Source organism: Lepidochelys olivacea (genome assembly GCF_965140295.1).
Source record: "Lepidochelys olivacea isolate rLepOli2 genome assembly, chromosome: 1".
NCBI lineage: Eukaryota > Metazoa > Chordata > Testudines > Cheloniidae > Lepidochelys > Lepidochelys olivacea.
Window position 1 is genome coordinate 299,115,544 of NC_140411.1, and position 23,908 is coordinate 299,139,451.

The 23,908-nt window shown below is 40.4% G+C and overlaps 1 protein-coding gene and 1 long non-coding RNA gene across 4 annotated transcripts in view; one reads left to right on the top strand and one right to left on the bottom strand.

The window, feature by feature from the left end:
* Positions 1-7,850: 7,850 nt before the first annotated feature.
* Positions 7,851-13,777, bottom strand: LOC311514917. 3 transcript variants are annotated; one of them, XR_014709973.1, is made up of 4 exons: positions 13,703-13,777; positions 12,605-12,838; positions 11,340-11,465; positions 7,851-8,220 (listed from the first exon to the last, which is right to left on the bottom strand). It is a non-coding gene; the product is annotated as an uncharacterized lncRNA (long non-coding RNA). The 3 variants fall into 3 exon arrangements; XR_014709975.1 differs by adding an exon at positions 8,606-8,666 and having other exon boundaries at positions 11,340-12,838; XR_014709974.1 differs by having other exon boundaries at positions 11,340-12,838.
* Positions 13,778-13,842: 65 nt separating this feature from the next.
* YAF2 (YY1 associated factor 2) overlaps positions 13,843-23,908 on the top strand; it is a 43,908-nt gene continuing 33,842 nt past the window's right edge. Inside the window, exons 1-2 of the mRNA XM_084617910.1 lie at positions 13,843-14,017; positions 14,267-14,392. Of these exons, the coding sequence (XP_084474036.1) occupies positions 13,992-14,017; positions 14,267-14,392 (152 nt within the window). The 5' untranslated portion in view covers positions 13,843-13,991. The remainder of the gene's footprint in view (positions 14,018-14,266; positions 14,393-23,908) is intronic.

The following is a 23,908-nucleotide window of genomic DNA, read 5'->3' on the forward strand; positions in this document are numbered from 1 at the left end:
TGGAAAAACACTGACCTTTCAAACTTTCCATAGAGTTAAAACTCTTGAAATCTTGTGTGTACACTACATATGAAGAAATTAGGTAGTAATTGAGTTAGGTTATTCATGATTATTTTGTAAAATTGTTATGATTTATAGGTAATAAACAGAGCCAGGTCAATAGTTCAGGTAATTCTTAAGTGCCATTGTGACACAAGATGTAACTTAACTAACCATCATGCTTCCTCTCCAGTTAATTTGCATGCTTTAGTTTTATTGGAAAAAATGAGTCAGTGGCATGAGGGGACTGTACATATGTTAATGATTCTCATTGACAGATTACTTGGCCCATAGTTATCACTGGATTGGTCCCATATGTGTCTGCTCTCAAAAAATTCCAGGGCTGCATGCGACTAAATTAAGGGTCAGATTCATGAGTTCTCTATAGCTGCTTTGTGCTTCTCCAGTGATGCAAAGTGGCTATAAACCTGATATCACTAGCCAGTGTGCTCTGGCTGCTTTCCACTGTTCTGGAGTGGCACAAAGCAGCCAGAGCGTACTGGTGAATCTATCCTGAAAAGTTAAAATGTAAAAAAATACCATCTAAGGATGATATTACATATCTTCAACTCATGAGCATTATCATGATGGCATTCTCTTTGGGTTTCTTGTGCAATATTCACATATAACATTTTAAATACTTTTTTAAAATAAAAGAAATTCTCAGACAAAAATCTGTGTTAAATTGGAATTAAGATTGAGAGCACGTTTCAGTAATTAAATTAAGCATGAATGATGAATTATCCCCCAAATAAGCATTACAAACCCCAAACATTCAGAGTTCAAGTTAAAATTAAATTAAACCTAAACATGCTAAAGTACGGAAATGTACAATTGAGGCACTCAAACAATCTTAATTGTGCTCAGTAACAACACCATGAAATAACTATACAATTATGTTTAATGCATCTAAGAGTTTGTGGTTCCAGATTACATTAAACTGTTTTTTATGCATAGTTTTCTCTCTTTTTTTCATTTTCCTCATGGCATTATTATAGGGTTAAGGTTGTCTTTGTGCCTTCACTGTGCATTTCCAAACTTTAACATGTTTGTATTTTTTTAAGTTTAACTTTAACTCTGAATGTCTTGGGTTTATAATGCTTGTTTTGTGGATAATTACATCATTCTAACGTTTTTACCCTTAAATTACAGAAACCTACTATCAACCTTAACACACATTTTTTTGGGGTCTGGGAATATATGTATTTTACATATATGGGGATGATATAAAAGTGCAAAGTTATTTGAAAATCAGGACAGTTATGTATGTGCCTATATATAGATTTAGACACCTCACTTTTGGCACCAAAGCTTGATAACCTTCATCTCAGACATAGATCCCCAGTCTCAAAGTCCCAGCATCTTTTGAAAGGACGACTTGCATCCAATCTAAGTTAGCACTGCTAGCTGTCTTAAAAACCCCATATCACTTTTGTCACATAGTGGATCAAATCTGCCAATGATTAACTGAATGTCCAATGTTAGATGGACAATAGAGTATTCAAGAGACCAAAAAGGGAACAAATATTCAAACATTTAAGTCTGATGTATTTTAACCCTGGCATTTGGAATCTCAGTTTAGAACTGTATTAATTTATAAGGAGCATTGTCTGGTTTGTTTCTGAAGTCTTCTATACTTTTATCAATGGTCAACAAAATATTTTCACCTCTCCTACAGTGATATAAATCTGTTGCAAGGCTAGTCTTAGAGAGAAAACTTCTATTCTGTTTGAGGAGCATTAGCCTTTTTCCTTCGTGTTGATGAAAGCTGGCAATTTACTGCCAATTACAGGCTGTTTAGTTTACAGAACCATATATTCAGATCTGGAATTAGCCGTGCATATGAAGGTAATCTGATGATTGAAGACTATTTGTCCATGGCTTGTCCCAGTCCAGTCAAATAAAAATTCCCATTGATTGGTTCCTTACCAGCATGGTAAATTGTACTTCAAATTATGTCTTGTTACTCTTTGAAGCTTTTTCATCCTTTGATCGCTACAGCATCTAAAATTAACACTGGAAGAATGATAGTTACTGTGGTATACAAAGGATTCTATAGCTTCAAAGATTATAGATTAAGTAGACTTGCTTTTGAAGATTAGTCTATCAATAATCCGAGTAGTAATGAAAATAATACCTTACAACCCTGTACTGGGCTTTCAGGACTAGTCTTTCAGTTGTTTTCATCATATCTGCAAAACAGGCTTCAAACCGCAAGAATTCCAAATGCTGTTTGAATCATTTATTATGGCTGCAATTTTAGATATGGCCTCTCTGCTTGGATTTCTGGAATTGCATATTTACCCTGCCTTGTAAGAAAATGATACGATATCCCTTTTTATACACTTCTGCATTCAAATCTGTCAGAATAATATTTTATCTTGGCAAATGTTCAGCCAGTACATAAACTTAAACAACAGAAAGTATTATGATTTTGAACCCCTTCAATCAAATCTCATCTTTGAAACCCTAGTGTGTATCTGACCATGAATTTATGACTTTCCCATAACACCATTTGAAATTAAGGGATTGTTAGCTTTCAGACACAGGCATACCATCAAATTATCAACTGTGTTCTATCTTAAAAATACTATTTGAATAAATCCCAGTTTGGCAGACCAGAGAGATAATGATTCATGCTTTAATTCTATCTGTTTGGTGCTGTTGCAAAGCTGTTCTGGCTAGTATCCCAGGCAAATTCTTAAGACTTAAATCCAGACAGAAAATAGCTGTTAGAATATGCACCCATTTTAAACTTCTAAACTCTATATCCTCTGTTATATTTGACCTCCTGAGGTTAGCAAATGAATACAAAGTCAATCAATCATTTTCTGCCACTGAAAGCTGCATTTTTAATACATCCACTACATAATTTGTGATCTTCTACTCCCAGTCTCATACGGCCAGATTCTCAGATGGTTTTAATCTGTGCAGGACAACTAACTTTAGTGGCGGTATGCTGGTTTCACACCAGTTGAGACTCTTGCTCATTTACTGTACATTGATGTCACAGGCTTGGCTAAAGGGCTGCTGCCTATTGATCTGAGATATAGCTTTTGTCAACAAATAAATCCATTTATATGATTTTTTTCTTTAAATGTATTACACTAGAGAAATAATCACTGCATTCATTTGGAATCTTTTTACTAGGGTATTATAATAATAGCAGCATATATTTAAAAAGCGAGGAACTGTGCACCCCAAACTGGAGCCCATATAGGGTATCATTAAACAACTACAACCCATACTAGATGTGGAACAGATCCTGAAAGATATCTTTCCTAAACCCTCTCTTTTGGACTTCAAACAACCCCCAAACTCTCCAAGCTCATCATCAGAAACAAGGTCCACACAGACCAGGACCCACCAACTCAAAGCAGCACCACACCCTGCCAGAACAACAGATGAAAACTTGCAGACATATATCTGCTGTTACAATATCAGTACCTCCACAACTCACCTTTCAAGATTCATGAGTCCTACACTTGCCTATCACAATATATATGATGTACCTCATCTGGTGCATTAAATGCCCCAATAACAACTATGTGGGTGAAATGAGACAATCACTACTCTCTCTAACGAACTCACACAGAAAAATGACAAAAGACAAAACCACGCTATCACCTGTGGGTGAATGCTTTTCACAAAATGGTCGCTCCATATATGGCCAAAAGGAAACCTGCACAACACTTTTTCAAAAGATGAGTCTGGAAGCTTAAATTCATAACTTTATTAAACACTAAAAATCATGGACTGAATAAAGACATTGAATCTATATCTCATTACTACAATCTATAACCCACTAATCCTCCTTCGTCCTATGATTGCAGAGGTGTCAACTGCCCACATCACCTTGAATGCTCTCTTACAACATGTTATAAACAATCTGTTCCGCCTTTTATTTAGCTGTGACACTCTAACACAGTTGTGGGCAACCTGCGGCACGCAGGCGCAGCCCATGAGGGTAATCTGCCCGCGGCAGTTTGTTTACATTGACTGTACACAGGCACAGCTACCCGCAGCTCCCATTGGCCACGGTTCACCATTCCTGGCCAATGGGAGCTGCGGGAAGCAGCGGCCAGCACATCACTGTGGCCCGTGCCGCTTCTTGCAGCTCCCAGAGGCCGGGAACGGCGAACCGTGGCCACTGGGAGCTGTGGGCGGGCGGCCGTGCCTGTGGATGGTCAATGTAAACAAACTATCTCACGGCCGCCAGTGAATTGCCCTGACGGACCACGTGTGGTCGTGGGCCGCAGGTTGCTCACCACTGCTCTAATACCTTTCCACAGACTACAACGTGTACAGTGCTCACTTTATCTTTATTTTTTATTACAAGTATTTGCAATGTAAAAAACAAAATAATTAGTATTTTTCAATTCACCTCATACAAGTACTGTAATACAATCTCTTTATTGTGAAAGTTAAACTTACAACTGTAGAATTATGTACAAAAAATAACTGCATTCAAAAATAAAACAATGTAAAACTTTGGAGTCTACAAGCCCACTCAGTCCTACTTCTTGTTCAGCCAATCACTTGAAAACAACTTTGTTTACATTAGCAGGAGATAATGCTGCCCGCTTCTTGTTTCCAGTGTGACCTGAAAGTGAGACCAGGCATTCTCATGGCACTGTTGTAGCCGGCGTTGCAAGATATTTTTGTGCCAGATGCACTAACGATTCATATGTCCCTTCATGCTCCAACCACCATTCCAAAGGACATACGGCCACGCTGTTGATGGGTTCTGCTCGATAACAATCCAAAGCAGTGCAGACCGATGCATGTTCATTTTCATTATCTGAGACAGATGCCACCAGCAGAAGGTTGATTTCCTTTTTTGGTGGTTCAGATTCTGTAGTTTCTGCATCAGAGTGTTGCTCTTTTGAGACTTCTAAAAGCATGGTCCACACCTCATCCTGATCAGATTTTGGAAGGAACTTCAGATTCTTAAACCTTGGTTCAAGTCCTGTAGATATCTTTAGAAATCTCACATTGGTACCTTCTTTGCACTTTGTCAAATCTGCAGCGAAAGTGTTCTTAATTGAATAACCTGCTGGGTCATCATCTGAGACTGCTATAACATGAAATATATGCTAGAATGCGGTAAAACAGAGCAGGAGACATACTATTCTCCCCCAAGGAGTTCAGTCACAAATGTAATTAACACATTTTTTTTTTTAACAAGTGTCATCAGCATGGAAACATGTCGTCTAGAATGGTGGCCAAGCATGAAGGGGCATGCAAATGTTTAGTGTATCTGGCACATAAATACATTGCAACGCTGGCTACAAAAGTGCAATGCGAATGCCTGTTTTCATTTTCAGGTGACATTGTAAATAAGAAGTGGGCAGCATTATCTCCTGTAAATGTAAACAAACTTGTTTGTCTTAGTAATTGGCTGAACAAGTAGGACTGAATGGACTTGTAGGATTTAAAGTTTTACATTGTTTTGTTTTTGAGTGCAGTTAAGTAAAAAAAAAAATCTACATTTGTAAAGTGCACTTTCACAATAAAGAGATTGCACTACAGTACTTGTATAAGGTGAATTGAAAAATACTATTTCTTTTGTTTATCATTTTTCCAGTGCAAATATTTGTAATAAAAAATAATATAAAGTGAGCACTGTACATGTTGTATTGTGTTGTAATTGAAATCAATATATTTGAAAATGTAGAAAAAAATCCAAAAATATTTAATAAATTTCAATTGGTATTTTATTGTTTAACAGTGCTATTAAAACTATGATTAATCACGATTAATTTTTTTAATCATGATTCATGTTTTGAGTTAATTGCGTGTGTTAACTGCGATTGACAGCCCTACTTTTAATATTCTAAACCGTTCTCTTCTGCACCAATCTAGTCAAAGAGGAGTACCACACTCTTAAAAGATGCCTTCAAGATTAGTGGATCCTTGGAAATGTGATAAATGTGTTAGGAATTGAGAATTTATTATCATAAGTAAATGTAATAAGAAATCTTGGTAATTTGCATTATTCCTGGATACAACCGCTGAGCCTCAGCTCTAGTCTATGATGATTGCTAGCAAGACTGTATTGTGTGTGTGGTACACACAATTGGTTGTGTCTATATTTGAGTGGTGAACTGTTGATTGTATATTAATGTGGTTCTGGGTGAATTAATAAATTGTTGGTTGGTTAAGAATAAGCAGGAGTTCTGACTTGAAAAATACTATTCAAGTTAAAAGTTGACCAGAAAAGAAACCAGAGTTAAAACTAGTAAGCTAACACCTCTTGGGCTCAATAAAACAGGGTTATCCTACCGGATTCTATTATATATTGACAAACCTAGGTTGTCAGATTTCAGCACCCTGACAAATTCATAAATTGACCCCCTTTCATGCTTATATCCCCCTCCCCTACAACATTAGAGCATTCTGATGGTTGTTCTAATTTACACCAATCTGTAGAAGCTACAAAAGGTTAAAACTCTAATTCAAGATCAGTGTTGTGTACGTGTGTCTTCATCACTCCTCCTTTTCAGTAACCACATCCCCTTTTCCTGCTCACCAGCAACAAGAAAGAGGTGTTACATATGAGCCCCTGTCAGCTGTATGCCATTGCAGGGTTAAACTTGCATCCTCCAGGGGCCTTTTGCGCAGGTTTTGTAGCCAAAAAAACACGAGCAAGATAGTGCAAAGCCACTACACCATACTGAAGGAGCCAGCTCGCAGTGTTCAACTTGAGAGTTCCAAGAGTGAAAATCTGTAGAGGTCAGTATTATTATTATTTACTATTTTCTGGACACTTCTTGCAATGTGAAAATGGTCTTAAAAATGCATTCTACTGGGTCATCTAGACTTTACTAACTGCTTCTCTTTGAACCATCATCTAACAGAGTGACTCAACCCTGATCTAATATGACTGACAGGCCCGTTGAGAGGTTTCTCCTTCTCACAGCTCCAGACCACCTGTCAATGCCATGGGCTCACTGTATACAGTGTACTGTACCTACAGGCAGAGCCTGAGGGTGCACTCCATATTAATTAAAAATCCCCCTTGCTCTCTTTCTTTCATTTTGAAAAAAAACCATAATAAACAGGTTCTATAAAACAGTCAATTGAAATATTACACTTATCAACAATAAAAGTACAACCAGTGGGAAAGGATATAAGGAAGATAAAAGGTGAGTTTATTACAGATTTTTATAGAAAACACAGCAGTAGTGGTGAGGCATCTAGAAAAGCAGAATCATCCTCTCATTTATTAAGGAGCTTCCAATTGTCTATCTTGACCATCATCATAGATCTCTCCATTGTGTGTGTTATTCATTGGCTATATTAGTGTGTGGTTGTTTTTGCTTGATATTATATTTTATTTTGATTTAATTTAAAAAAGGAAAAGGGAAAGCATAACAATATCCATGGTTATTGACACCTGCTATGTGGGGGATCGGGAAACTTTCAAAGTCCCGACTCAGATCGGGTGACTGGGGCCAAGAAATAAAGAGTGATCTATTAACATCATTCCTGGGTGCCTCACCTTAATTAAACTTTTCCTTCTCTCCCCTCTGGGATGATATGGGGACAGGAGCTCTGTAAAGAGATTCTCATGGAGACTTCCTCCTCCAGAGCACCCTGCCATGGGTTTTATACTGGGAGGGGAAGATCTGATCCTAAATACCAGGGGTGGCCAAACTGAGCCTGAGAAGGAGCCAGAATTTATCAATGTACATTGCCAAAGAGCCACAGTTATATGGCAGCAGCCCCCCATCAGCTCTCCCCCTCTCCCACCCAGGCTCCCAGTGCCTCCCGCCCACTGGTGCCTTCCCCTCCCTCCCCATCAGCTGTTTCATGGCGTGCAGGAGGCTTTGGGAGGACGGGGGAGGAGCGAGGGCACGGTAGGCTCAGGGGAGGGGCAGGAAGGGGTCGAGTGAGGGCAGGGCCTGTGGCAGAGCCAGGGGTTGAGCAGTGAGCACCCCCCAGCACATTGGAAAGTTGGTGCCTGTAGCTCCAACCCCGGAGTCGGTGCCTATACAAAGAGACGTATATTAACTTCTGAAGAGCTGCATGTGGCTTCGGAGCCACAGGTTGGCCACCCGTGCTATATACAATAAATAATTGGTGTGAGATCTTGTGGTACTGTACACATTGGTGCTTGTTTCTTGTAGTCCTCAGAGTGTACTCTTCTAAAGAAGTTATCACTTCCATAAGTCTTTCCTGTAAAAAGGTTGCTTAATTAGTTAATTAATTACATTACATTAATTAAAAAGAACAGTGCAGTTCAAAGATCCTTCTCCCCTCCTGATACATAAATCCTCCATACTCCCCTGTTTTTCTTGACATTTCCAAGGTAATACACACAGGCCAAATTCTGATCTCATGTACACTGGTGTAAATCTGTAGTAATTTCAATGAAGTCCATTTACACCTACCAAAGAATTTGGTCTACTGCCTATTAAGCCCTCTGCAGGGGCTCAGGGCTGCGGTGAATTTGCAAAGGAAACATGCTGAAGGCGCAACTTGACCAAGAGCGGACCTATAATAAAGAGGCCTATATCTGCAAATTCCAACTGAGGGCCCAAGTGTTGCTTTTGTTACCTACCTCCAAATCCAAGTTGTTGGCCATTGGCAAGGTCCCTTTGAAGTAGTGATTTGGGCCAGAACTGTAGATTATGAAGTTCACCAACCGGGAAAGAGAGAGATTACTCAGATATATCACACTAACCTGCTGAAAGTGTTGAAAGAGCAAGAGAGAGTCCTCATCTCTCTGTTCCCTCCTGACCCTGAGCTTGGCTCCCAGGCTATAACAGTTCCCAATCCAGATACAGTGCTGATCAGAGAAGGGTTATGACTTAAATGGGAGCAGCAGATACACAAGTTTCCTTTCTGTGTTTTTGGCAAACCCAGGTCAGACTCACTTGGTGTTGCACAATATAGAAACTGAATCCAGACAAAAAGTGGGGGAAACCGTGCAACCACTACCCAGGAAAATGTGGGAGACAGTGCAGCAAGAACAGCAGAACTTCTTGACGCTATCGGTCATCCTAAAGTCACACAAGTGGTGAAGTCTGATCCTACTTGTGCCCAAGCCAGATGGTTCAACACAATTCTGCACTGACTTTCAAAAAGTGAATGCAGTATCCAAGTTGGATACCTATCCCATGCCTCAGATCTGGAGAAGTTGGGGATACCAGGTATATATTTCCACCCTTGATTTGACCAAGTGATACTAGCAGATCCCCCACCCCTGAATCCCAGGAGAAGGCTGCCCCTTCTATATACCCCTGGGCTTATTCCAGTTTAAAACCATGCCCTTTGGTCTGCATGGGGCTGCTGCTACATTCCAGCGGTTATTTGAAAAAGTGTTATGACTACCCAGACAGTATGCAGTCACTTATATTGATGATATTGTCATTTGTAGTGAAACCTGGGACGACCACATGAAACACCTCACACCAGTCCTACAGGTGTTCCAGGAAGCTGGACTGAAAGTGAACCCCGCTAAATGTCAATTGACCAACAAGTGAACTACCTGGGATATACTGTGGGTGGGGAATAGTTATGCCTTTTGGTGGGAAAGATTAAGGCCTTGTCAGAATACACTATCCCCTCTACAAAGAAACAGGTGTGCCGCTTCCTGGGGCTAGCACAATATTATAGGTGGTTCATCCCCGACTTTGCCATGATCACCAACTCTTTAACATAACTGGTGAAAGATGCCACACCAAGGAAGACCCATTGAACTGAAGCCTTTGGCAAAACCTTCCAGATATTAAAAGAATGACGGATCCAGGAACCCATTTTGTTTCACCCTGACATCTTGAAGCCTTTTATTTTGTAAATGAACATAAGAATGACCATACTGGGTCAGACCAATCTAACCCAGTATCCTGTCTTCCGACAGTGGCCAATGCCAGATGCTTCTGAGGGAATGAAGAGAACAGGCAGTCATCGAGTGATCCATCCCCTATCGTCCACTCCCAGCTTCTGGCAAATGGAGCTAGGGATACTCAGCATGGGGTTGCCTCCCTGACCATCTTGGCTAATAGCCATTGATGGACCTATCCTTCATAAACTTATCTAGTTCTTTTTTGAGCCCTGTTATAGTTTTGGCCTTCATAACATCCCCAGGCAATGAGTTCCACAGGTTTACTGTGCACTGTGTGAAGACTTCCTTTTGTTTGTTTTAAATCTGCCGCCTATTAATTTCATTGGGTGACCCCTGGTTCTTGTGCTATGTAAAGGAGTAAATAACACTTCCTTATTCACTTTCTCCACAACAAAGTCATCTCTTTTCCGAGATGAAAAGTCCCAGTCTTTAATCTCTTGTATGGAAGCTGTCCCATACTCTTCTGTTGCCCTTCTCTGTACCTTTTCCAATTCTATTATATCTTTTTTGAGATGGGTGACCAGAATTGCACACAGTATTCCATGGATTTATACAGAGGCATTATGATATTTTCTGTTTTATTATCTATCCCTTTCCTATTGGTTCCAAACATTCTGGGGTTTTTTTTGGTGACTGCTGCTGCAAACTGAGCAGATATTTTCAGAAAACTATCCACGATAACTCCAAGATCTCTTTCTTGAGAGGTAACAGTTAATTTACACCCCATCATTTTGTAAGTACAGTTGGGATTGTTTTCCAATGTGCATTACTTTGCATTTACAAACATTGAATTTCATCTGTCATTTTATGGCCCATTCACCCAGTTTTGCGAGATCCCTTTGTAACTCTTTGCAGTCTGCTTTGTACTTAACTATGTCAAATAATTTTGTATCATCTGCAAATTTTGCCACCTCACTGTTTACTGCTTTTTCCAAATCATTTATGAATACGTTGAATAGCACTGGTCCCAGTACAGAACTCTGGGGGACACCACTATTTACCTCTTTCCACTGTGAAAACTGATAATTTATTCCTACCCTTTGTTTTCTGTCTTTTAACCAGTTACGGATCCATGAGAAGACCTTCCCTCTTATCCCATGATTGCTTACTTGTCAAAGGCTTTCTGAAGGTCTAAGTACACTATATCCCCTGGATTACCCTTGTCTACATGTTTGCTGACCCCCTCAAAGAATTTGACTAGATTGGTGAGGCATGATTTCCCTTTACAAAAGCCATGCTGACTCTTCCCCAACAAACTGTTTTTATCAACGAGTCTGATAATTCTGTTCTTTACTATAGTTTCAACCAATTTGTCTGGTACTGAAGTTAGGCTTACTGGCCTGTAATTGCCAGGTTCACCTCTGGAGCCTTTTTTTAAAAAATGGTGTCACATTAGCTATCCTCCAGTCATCTGGTACAGAAGCTGATTTAAATGATAGTTACATACCACATTTTATGGATGCATCTGATGTCAGCCTTGGGGCTGTACTGTCACAGGAAGTGGTAGTAGTGGAACCTCTTGTCTTCAACATCAGCAGGAAGTTGTTCCCCCAGGAAGTTGCTTCCTTGGAGACTGAGAAGGAGGCCCTAATGGTAAAATGGTCTATAGATGCCCTATGCTATTACCTATGGGGCCACCCATTCCAGCTGGTGACTGTCCCTTACGATGGCTACAGTTCCTGAAGGACCATAATGCCAGAGTGATGTGTTAGTATTTGTCTCTGCAACCATACCACTAAACAGTGTTTCATCAAGCTGGCACAGAGTATAAAAATGCAGGCTTCTTTTCACAAGACTGGTGGAGGCAGGAAGACTCAATACAAGTTCACGCAGTGACTCTGGAGCTGAGGGAGGAGGGTGTGGGATGGGGTTTACAGACTCCCCATTAAACCAGAGCAAGGCATAAGGCAGTACTTAGTGGGTTAGGAAGACCCCCACCCCGTAGCAGCTGTAGGGCATGCTCCAGGTGGAGGGACAGTTAAAAGGGCACTGGTAGCCCAGAGGAAGGGGGAAAAGGAGTTATAGGCTGTACCAGGAAGTGAGATTTAAAGCCTGGAGCTGTGGAAGAGTGACTACAGCACTGATAAGGCCAGTCTGCAAGCAGTGATTCATATTCCTCTCTTCTTGGAGTTGGAAACCCATAAGAGGCCCCAAAGAATGGGATATTGTTCCCGTGGCAGACTAAGCTGATACTACTATGACTGTGACCATGCCCCAAATGAAAGAGCCACGGTCCAGTAGCAATTGACCCAGGGAAAAGTGTAACTTGGGGTGGACCAACGAGTGGTCTGGACCCTGCAATACCACTTTAGAGCCCTTGATTTGGACCCGGTGGAGTGGGTGGCCTGGGTCCCTCTGTATTGCTCCTACTCCCCTTTGCTGTGCCAGAACCCCAGGGGGAGTAGAAAGGACAGAAGGGTCTGAGGCGCATTGAATATGATTTGGCAGTGCCTCCTCCAGAATGAACAAGACTAATGAGAACTGTGGAGCTGCTGCCTGACCACTAGGCCAGCTGGGTATCAGATTGACCGGCTACAGGGATTTTTGGTGTTAAGGATGTCATTTGAAAAAAATCCTGTGAGTGGACAAAGAGCCCCCAGGTGGCTGCATTTTGCAGGGAAGAAGGGAATAAAGTTCACCTAGGAGTCTAGAGATATTCCCTCGCAGTACATTTCTGTAATGTCCTATTACTGTCCCAAACTCAGGACTTACTTGAAGCTTGCTCACTCTGAGCAAGTTTCTCCTTCTTCCTGCCTCCTAGGTTGAGCAATGCTGCTGAGTGCTACTGCATGGAGCATGAATCCATCTTTCAAAAGTCACTCTGTCCTGTGTCACAGACCAACAATATTTTAGATGTGGTTACATCAAAGGTAGGCGCATGTCATTGGTGGTTTCCTGTGCCTCTATCAGTGTACCAAGGTATGCAAAAAATAGTATTTCTTCTCTCTGTAATGTTATTCAAATAGGATGAAATTCACTTAACCGTTTAAAATAGGACAATCTTTTAGTATAATACAGCTCACTATTAGTAGATTCTTCTCGATTTTCTGCCTACATTTTCCTTCTCTTTATTACACCCCACCCATGAAGAGCATGCCCAAGGCCTTGAACTGGCAGTGAAAGTGGACCGCGAGCCAGTGCTGATGTGGCCTAACCCGTGGAGAAAGTGGGCTGTCTCATTCTGTACTACCTGCAACCTTAGTATTGTTCATATTTATATTCAGGGAATTATAGTTATCCAGTCTGGAGCTGATAAATGAGGCCAGGTCTCTGGCTCACAGGAAGAGGTGTTGTTTGAAGAGGTGAAAGGGAGAGGTTTTCTGGATCAGTCCTGGCTTTAAGAGGACGGGGTGCAATCTTGCATTGTGTGTAATTTGCATATCATCCTAGGTGAGATGACATTGTAATAGGAAAATGGTTCTGCCATGTATTTCAGCCCATGCAGGCTGCATCTGTAATACATCAAAACACGCAGGGCCTATATGAAATACATATGTCATCGCTGGAGAGGGGCTCTGTCTCTCAGCCCGCCTGGCAGCTTGCTTGCCATGTGCTGTTAGGCAAGCTGTTACAGGCGCAGGAGACAACACAATGGCCCGGGGGACCCCAACACCGTCACTCCCTGCGGGGCGGGGACCCCCAACCCGCTGGCCCAGCACCCGCACGAGTTCCCATCTCCCTACCGCCTGCCTCCCGGGCGCTGGCCGTGAAAGGGCGACCCCGACAGCCAGCGCCGTGGCGGGTGAGGGACCCGGGCTGCCCTAGTCGCCTCAGCTCTCCGGCCGCTTCCCCTGGCTGCCGCCCGCTCACCTCAGCCGCGTCCCCGCGCCCCTCCGGCCGGCCGGCGCCGCCAGCCGATGCGAACCTGCCGCCTCGCGCGGCCTGGGGCGCGGAGGGCTGCGGGCGGCCGCTGGTTGGCGGCGGGGGGACACGTGAGGGAGGAGGGGGCGGCGGGCGGCAGCGGGAGCCGGAGTTTCCCCGACAGCTGGAGGTTGCGGCGGCGGCTCCTCCTCCCCGCTCGAGCCAGGGCCTCCCCCCCGCGCTCCTCCTTATTTACAAACACACAAAGGGCCGGGCCGGGGTCGCGTCTGCAGCCGGCATGGGAGACAAGAAGAGCCCGACCAGGTAAGGGCGGCGCGGGGGCCTGGCGCCGGCAGCGCCCGCGCCCTGGATTAGCGGCGCCTCCTGGCCGGGCCCGACTCTGCGCCGGGAGCAGCAGCAGCGGAGGCAGCGGCGGCGAGCCGGCTCCGCCGTGCAGCGGCCATGGCGGCCGCGGGAGCCGGGCTGCAGCGGGGGCGGTCGGGCCGGGCTGAGAGCCGGGCCTGACCCACCGCCCTGCCTGTTTTGTCCCTCCCCTCGTTGTGTGTGTTGCAGGCCGAAGCGGCAGCCGAAACCCTCCTCGGACGAGGGCTACTGGGACTGCAGCGTGTGCACCTTCCGGAACAGCGCCGAGGCCTTCAAGTGCATGATGTGCGATGTGAGGAAGGGCACCTCCACCCGGTGAGTGTCCGGCCACCCCGGCCCGGCCGCCGGCGAGCAGCTCGCAGCCGCCCCGGCGTGCCAGGGAGCCGCCTGCTGCAGTAGGAACTAGGTCAGATTGATTGGGGACCCTATCGCCCGTGGTCTGCAGGGACAGGGACCAGAAATGCAGCAGCGTTTGATCCCAGACTCGTTTAACGCTTTGGCTCTGCCCGCTAAGAGGCATTTTCCTTTATAAAATTAATAGAATACCTGTCCAGATGCTAGTTGATTCAGCTCTGAAATCATCTGGAAGGGAAGAGGAGGGGAGCTCCCTTCATTGCAAGGAGCTCCCTGGGCTTGACTAGCATCTTGCGCTTTGATTAATGTGTGGTATCCAAGCAGGTTTCCTTTTGTATGTTGTACTAAAATAGCGTATGCAATGTTACATTTTTTTTAGATAATGCCTATGGGGTTTATTCACCTAATTATGAAAATAATTCTGTGCAGCATAAAGTGAGGTAGTTTTATACATTAAAACTTGAAAATAATTATCCGTACAAAGTACAATGTGTTAAACTTTTTTTTTTTCATTGAAAGAAAGACAGGTCTGGGTCACCTTTATGCTATTTTGCCTAAAGTATTTGCCTGTATTACCAGTATTTTTTCTTTATGCCGTAGCCTAATTCTATTTCCTCAAAAAACCTAAACAAAAATCCCTACATTTTTGTTTGTTTTATCTCTAGCATTAAAGAACTGTCCAGTTTATTTTCAACCCCACCTTAGAGATTCCATCTCTACAGAGGCAATTCCCTGCTACTACTTTTATAAAAGAAATGTAAATTGGCTGAGTTTTGTTATACAGAAAAAGTCAGTCTAAAAATCAGTGACTTCCCAGAACAACCTTTTCCTTTAGAACTCCTTCAGAAAGCATGCTGGGAATTATTTGAATCCAGCATGTCTGTATAGTTCTAATATTGTAGGTTAGAACAGAGATAGTCAATTATTTTTAGTCAAGGTCCACTTTTCTTAGGGTACAGGCAAGGTCCAGACTCCAGAGGAAATAATAATAATAAAACCCCCCTATAATGATAGTAAGTAAATAAAAAGATTCTGGTGTCTGTTCAAAAGCGTCTGGCGGTCCAGATTTGGCCCCCAGTCTGCCTATTGATTACTCCTGGTTTAGAACATGCATTAGAGGATGGATAATTCTATAAAACCAACAAGCGTGTAGTTGTACAGTCCTTTGCACATTAGCATAAGAAAATACTTATTTAATTAGCTTTTATTATTATTACTATTATACCTTATCAGTTAATCCTGTTAGCAAAAGAAGTTTAAGTGGCCACAGAAGTCGCAGTCTTATCAGGAGTTAAAGAATTTCATTCACACATAAACAATAACAATACTGTATATGACTTTTGCAATGAATTTATGGTAAGTCAATGTTAGAATACAAAACTGTAGAATTGAGTAAAATAACTTCAGGACTAGAGATGTCTGTCTCGTTTTTTTTTCTGCGGGGGGGGGGGGTTGGACAACCTTGTTGCAGATTTGTAAAAAACCATAATGAATTTTAAAGTATCTTTTCAAAGCTAACTTTAAATTAAAATGAGACTGGTTTTCTGCTTAAGTCACTGTCAGTTTTCAGAGAATTTAATCAACTATACATCTTTAATAGAATTAAAGAATTAGAATGGTGGGTGAGGTAATATCTTTTACTGGACCAACTTCTTTTGGTGAAAGAGACAAGCTTCCCAAACCTGAACAAGAGCTCAGGGTAAGCGCGACAGCCTCTCCTTTTCACCAACAGAGGTTGGTCCTATAAATACTACCTCACCCACCATGTGTCTCTACTATCCTGGGACCAACATGGGTACAACAGCACTGCAGACATACGTCTTAATAGTCAGACAGCATCCATAAAAAGTTACAATGCCCGAAGAGTGAAAGCAAAATTTCCCAAACCAGTTTAATACAAGTGAAGATGACAGCTTCTTCTAAACTTCATTAAGGACTCAAAGCCAATTAAAATAGTATTTTATTACACTAAAAAAATCATTTGGGAGAAAAGTATTAGAATGTACAGGTGGCATTGGCTAGAGAGGCAGCTATGGGAAACCAATGCTATCATTGCTTTATTCTACAGTATTTTAAAAAGAAACAAAAACCTAATTTTGTTTTTCCTTGTTCAGTGAAGTTCTGATATGCAGGTTTTCAGTAGATCCATGGATTTTTGTTTCCCCACTTAAAACCTAAACCAAATGTGTAACCGACTAGATGTATGGATTTCTTGCCATAAGACTTAGTCACATTTTCAAAAGCAGCCTTCTAAGTTGTGTTTACAGTACCATGTGTGCAAAGTCCTGAATTTATACATGCCAGTCACATATACAGATAGTTGATTCACATGTTTAATTACATTTGTGTGCACAAATTAAGCCCTAATCCTGCATTTGGATTTGTGCTGGTGGACCCCTGTGCCCATGAAGAACTTCATTGGACTCATTAGGGTCCATTCATAGATCCAGTTATAGGCTAGAGTGAGGACCTTTTGAAAGTGTGTTCCAAGTAGTTCATACAAAAAAAAGTTTTTAATCAGAGGGAAGACTAGTCACTTCTAAAATAACACTTTTGTTAGAGAGATAGTGGATGAATTCTGTAGTCTTTTGCTTCAGAGTATAATATTTTTATAAGTAAAATTGATGCCTATTCAGAACTATAATGAGGCTATTAGTTCACATCTCAAAAACACTATCAATTTTTTTACTGTGTGGTATGACTGCCTTTTAGGCCAGTGTAGACCATTGTTGAGGTGCCTGGGCGATTCAGAACAGAGAAATTTCCTACTTGGTACCTGACCTTTTTAGATTTTTGCATTTTGTGAATGCTAAATTTCACTAAATTAACTCAGAATTGCAGGGAAAAAATGCAGACAACTACAGACCATGAATGTTGTGGTTTTTTTTTTTGTTTTTTTTTTTTGAAAGCCACTGGAGAACAGGTGAAAATGAGATATTTGAATTTTCATAGTTTCAATATTAATATAATAATAAATATTTTCAGTCTTTTCATGTTTTCACTGTAGAATAATGGAGTTTTTTTACATTTCCACAAAGTTTGACTTTTTTATTTTAATAGATAGGCATTGATTATGATTTTATAAAAAGATAAGTAAAAACAATATAAATGTGGGGTTTTTTTTGCATTATATTTTCCTATATTTTTGAACTATAATAAAAATGAATAATTACAGCAGATTGTATCATGGAGTGAAATTAACTTTGTGGCAGTATCATCTTACATGGTTAAACTGGGCGGTGCTTGGATGGGAGACCTCCCAGAGAAATTCTGGATGCTTGCAGGAAGTGATGTGATTCATTAGGTAGCACTCTTTTCCTTTTGTTAACACTAGACCAGTGCCCTAGCATGGTGCCAGGCTTCAATATACTGCTATTTGGATAAGACATAAAAGAAAGGTCTTGACGGTAAGTTAAAAATTCCATTACTTTGGATAGTAAGGCAGGATTCCATTTTGGGTAACTTCACTCATGACCTAAATTCTTCCTGTAGATATAGTATTTTTATTTACTTTCTAACCTATGTTGTTTGTAGTTGCTGGGTGCGAAGTTATTGTGTTCCACTGCATAGGGAACTGCATTTCAATGCAGAATGAAGTGATTTCTCTATGTCCTTAGTAAAACATTTTGGGAACTTTCTGGATGAAAGATGCTGTATACATGTGTATAAGACAATATTCATCATGCCTTATGCAGCCGAATCTCTCACTGAAATTCAACAGAGCCCTAAGATATTGCTTTAGAGAAGGAACTGGTAGTGACCTCTATATTTAGGTTGCCTAATACTTTCCATTATAAAAGAGTCTTCTGATCTCTTTTGAGAAACTTTGAAACCTCTGTTGCTTGTACCGAGCCTTTGAAATTTAGCAGGGGGAGAGCCCTACAGTTAGATTAAGTGCCTTTTTTATTTGTCCCATGAAATTCTGCTCACATTTTGCTGAGATATAAAGAGCTGAAAATCATTGCTTTCTGTCACTTGCCATTGCTCAGGAAAATTGTGGCACCGTGCCAAAATAACAGAACATGAAAATATTCTAAAATACCAGGCCCACATCACTCCCCAAGCACCGGTGGACACTGCAGTGGGATCCCTGGGAGTAGACGCCTGTTTTCCCCCTCCCTCCTGTACCTACCTAATGGTACCACGTGGGGCAGATGTCCTCCCAACTTTGGATGGGGGTAGGAGAGAGGGAAAAAGAACCGAGCTGGCTTACCAGGACCACCCCCTGTGAACCCAGCACATGGTCCCTGTGGCTCATCTTCCTCCACACACATGCACTGTAATAAGTCTTCTGCTGACAGCTAAAGTAGTTAGGCCTGTAGTTCAAGTGGTGGACGTCTATGCTGCAATGCTAAATATTCAGGATTCAAACCCTGCTGAAGATGCTTGATGAAGGGCTTGTTAGAGTTGTACCTAATAGAATTTTTGTTTTCCTTTTGAAAATAACCCCCCTAAGAAATTGTATCAACCAACCAAAGTATGTTAAAATAATGTTGTTTGGGTTGCAAAGTTAAGTGCTCAAAAGTTAAAAAATGTGAGATTAGTTCTGCTTTTAACTGATCACATGCTACACCCCCCACTGCTGCCCACCTTCCCTTTCGATCCCTGTTTCATTCATTGCACAGGATAAACACACAAGGGGGCAGAGTTAAGGTTGCATGGGCAACTATAAATCTGGCTTTTCCTAACTTTCAGGTGCTTAACTCTGTAAAGTAAACAACATTCTTTTAACATAGTTTTTAAAATGTAATTAAAGAGGCTTTTCATTTAATAGGTGGCTTTCTGTAGATTTAACAGAATTAAGTGGTATATCAAACTAAATAAATAGGTAGAAATCTAAGCCACACTTTTATTAATGTAATTTCAAATAGTGTTCCTTAGGAGTATAAGAACACCAGAATTGCTATATAACAGTGTTTTTTCAAGTTATGGTCTGTGGGCCCCTGGAGATCCGCAGACTATGTCTAAGCTTTTCAAAGGGGTCTGAACCTCCATACGAAATTTTTTAGGGGTCTGCAAATGAAAAAAGGTTGAAAACCACTGATATATAAAGTTAAATAGTTATGGTTTCTTGAAAAATATTTCTGAAGTTACGCTTTAGGGCTTATTACTCCCAAATTGATCTTTAAATTAACTTGTATTGCTTGCTTTGAATTTAGTAAGAATTTCATCTGGCTTCTAAACTGCAAATTGGTGCAAAGCTATACAAACCCAAAGAAAAATTGATTTGGGTTTTTGTGTGGATTCTGACATTTTATAAAATGTAGCACTCTTTAATAAACATGTTGGTCCACCAGCTTTGCACTACAGTAGGACCTCAGAGTTATCAACTGACTAGTCAACTGCTCATCTCAGTTGGAACAGGAAGTACGCAATCAGTCAGCAGAGACCAAAAAAAAAAGAAGCAAATACTGTACAGTACTATGTTAAACATAAACTACTAAAAATAAAAGGAAAGTTTAAAAAAAAAAAAAAAAAAAAAAGCTTGACAAGACAAGGAAACTGTTTCTGTGCGTGTTTCATTTAAATTAAGATGGTTAAAAGCAGCATTTTTCTTCTGCAGTAAAGTTTCAAAGCTGTATTAAGTCAATGTTAAGTTGTAAACTTTTGAAAGAACAACCATAATGTTTTGTTTAGAGTTCCGAACATTTCAGAGTTATGAACAACCACTATTGCTGAGATGCTCATAGCTGAGGTTCTACTGTACAACGATAATGCAAAAGAGATGTAGACTGGTATTTGAGGATCATCCCAGTTTCAGGGGAGCTTCTAGAGGCATAGAGCTGCAGCCCCATCACATTCCACTGCTGAAATGGGGATATGATGGAAAAAAGGGAGCATGGCTGGAGTATCCTTATGCTCTGCTGATCTCAGTTATAGGATTGCCCCTTCCACCCAGCATGATTTTGAGGAAAGCAAAAGACATCACTGAGTTATACCAGCAGACTGACAATGGTGCACAGCTCGGCTAGGAAACGAGGTGCTCCAAGGCCACCTTTGAACCCCCACCCCTCCAGACATTTGTTGTGCATTTCTTGGCTGTAGCAGAGGATCTATGATTCTAAGATCTGGGTCACTACATTTCTGCATGTATTTTAAAAAGACTGGGCTGTTTCTGGTAAACTTGTAAATGTGAGATACAGATTTCCATTTGGATCTCTCTTGTGGCTTTATATGCACTGAGAAATTATAAATCAAATGCTTTTTTTTTTTTTAGTTATCAAGGTCATTTTTCTTCATAAAACATGTGAAATATGTTTGGTCATGTGCCATCTGGGTATTTACAGTTACAAATTAGTTACATTTAACCAAATCTGGTATGTTTATTTCCTTTGAAATGCAGTACCTCTCAGTGCTGATGGCCAGAACATATCTAGCATATCTGAGTTTTAACATGTCTGCGTTACAGCAGCTTATTAAGGACTCTTCTTGTGTCTTCCCGTATTGATTTATATTTCTTTGGGGGGTGGCGTGGGAGGGAGGAGAATTGGTTGCTATGCTGATTTTACGAAATATGTGACTGAATCAAGCTTGGTGTATTGACGAGCCAAAAGGGCTTGTATTTGCATGCACATATGGCAGTTTTTGAAAAAGAAATATTTGCAAGTGTTGAGACTGAAGACAAATTTATAAACGTATTACAAAGACATTGTAATGTATATGACTGCTTATGTCATTGGTCTTCAATATGAAATTATTATGAGGAAGAGCTGAGTATATCATAAGTAAATAGCTTCCTCTCATTCTATACGTAACCATTAGGAGTCAGAAATACTGAACTGGACTCTTTTACGGTTTACATGACCTTTGTTAAATCTGCATCACAGTGCTGATTTTTTTTTTAAATTTTTTTATCAAAAATGTAATTGAACTTTGAGTTTCAGAAAGCTTTATTTTTGCACAAGTAGTCAAATGAAATGGAGTTCTTGTATCATGATGGGGTGCCATCTTTATTTTGAACACTGTTAGGAACAGTTTGTGTGGGAAGAAAAGAGGTCCTAATTAGCTGTTCAACAGAAGAACAGACTTGAACTAGTGGATTTGAAAAATATTTATAGCCTGTTTTTTCAGAATTAGCTCTGTGAGTGTTAAACGTATTTGATATCTTAAACCTAAATAGATAAATTTCAACCCATGTTCTTTTGCAAAACATTGTTTTTCAAAAATGATGAACTTGATATTTTGAAGGTTCTATGTAACCATCTCCTGATTTCTCCTGTGTGTGTGTGTGTGTGTGTGTGTGTAAAAAAACAAACAAAAACACATTTCATTTGAATTTAAATTCAAAAATTGTTCCAGTACTACATGAGCTATGTCATACAAATATGTCTGGTTGATGCAAACTGGGTTAGAGGTTTCATCTGAGGTCAAGTCACAGAAGATGTTGGTTTTATTGACAACCAGCTTTGTGTTGAGGAGCGTGAAGTGAAGCTGAGGTAACTTTTAGGGCTGTCGATTGGTCACAGTTAACTCATGCGATTAACAAAAAAAAAATTAATCGTGATTAAAAAATGAATTATTAATTGCACTGTTAAACAATAGAATACCAATTGAAATTTATTACATATTTTTGGATGTTTTTCTACATTTTCAAATATATTGATTTCTATTACAACACAGAATACGAAGTGTATCATGCACACTTTATATTATTTATTAATGTTTGCACTGTAAAATGATAAAATAAATAGTATTTTTCAATTCACCTCATACAAGTACTGTAGTGCACTCTTTATTGTGAAAGTGTAACTTACAAATGTAGATTTTTTTTTATTACATAACTGCACTCAAAAACAAAACAATCTAAAAGTTTAGAGCTTATAGGTCCACTCAGTCCTACTTCTTGTTCAGCCAATTGCTAAGACAAACACATTTGTTTAAGTTTACGAGAGATACTGCTGCCTGCTTCTTATTTACAATGTCACCTGAAAGTGAGAATAAGCGTTTGCATGGCACTTTTGTAGCCAGCATTGCAAGGTATTTACGTGCCATATATGCCACCATTCCAGCAGACATGCTTCCATGCTGATAACTCTCGTTTAAAAAAATAATACGTTAATTACATTTTTGATTGAACTGCTTGGGGGAGAATTGTATGTCTCCTGCTCTGTTTTACCTGCATTCTGCCATATATTTCATATTATAGCAGTCTTGGATGATGACCCAGCACATGTTGTTCATTCTGAGAACACTTTCACAGCAGATTTGACAAAATGCAAAGAAGGTATCAATGTGAGATTCTAAAAATAGCTACAGCACTCAACCCAAGGTTTAAGAATCTGAAGTTCCTTCCAAAATCTGATCGGGACGGGGAGTGGAGCATGCTTTCAGAAGTCTTAAAAGAGCAACACTCAGATGAGGAAGCTACCGAACTTGAACCACCAAAAAAAAAAAAAAAGAAAATCAGCCCACTGGCGGCATCTGACTCAGATGATGAAAATGAACATATGTCAGTACGCTCTGCTTTGGATTATTATCGAGCAAACCCCATCATCAGTATGGACACGTGTCCTCTGGACTGATGGTTGGAGCATGAAGGGACATATGAATCTTTAGCGCATCTGGCATATAAATATCTTGTGATGCAGGCTACAAGAGTGCCATGCAAACTCCTGTTCTCACTTTCAGGTGGCATTGTAAACAAGAAGCGGGCAACTTTATCTCCTGCAAATTGTAACCAAACGTATTTGTCTGAGCGATTGGCTCAGGTAGGACTGAGTGGACTTGTACATGCTAAACTTTTACATTGTTTTGTTTTTGAGTGCAGTTACGTAACAAATTTACATTTTGTAGGCTCCTAAGTTTTATACTGTTTTATTTTTGAATGCAGTGGTTTTTGTACATAACTCTACATTTGTAAGTTCAACTTCCATGATAAAGAGATTACACTACAGTACTTAGATGAATTGAAAAATACTATTTATTTTGTTTTTACTGTGAAAATATTTGTAATAAAAATAAATATAAAGTGAGCACTGTACAGTTTGTATTCTGTGTTGTAATTGAAATCAATTTATTTGAAAATGTAGAAAAACATCCAAAAATATTTAAATAAATGGTATCCTATTGTTTGTTTGCGCGATTAATCGCGATTAATTTTTTTAATCTCTTGACAACCCTAGTAACTTTCTCTGACACCTTGAATTTCTGCGAGAACATGAACTATGATGATAAAGAAATAGGAATCCGATTACTTCACACTCTATCAAGGGAAAGGCCTTTTCTCCCCCTCCCTATTATCACTGGAACTGATGAAGTCAGAGCTACTGGAAAACCTCTATTTATTGCTGTTCTTGGCCTTCTAGATCCAAATAATTCAAATGTTTGTTCAACCCTCCTTTTACTCAGTTGGTAGATGTTTCCCAAAGGGCCCATCTGATGCAAATGTATGCTGGATAACATAGGCATAGTTGAAGGGGTTTGGAGAGGTGAAAGAAAAAGATCTGAGGATCTACTGGATAGGAGGGATTCATAGAC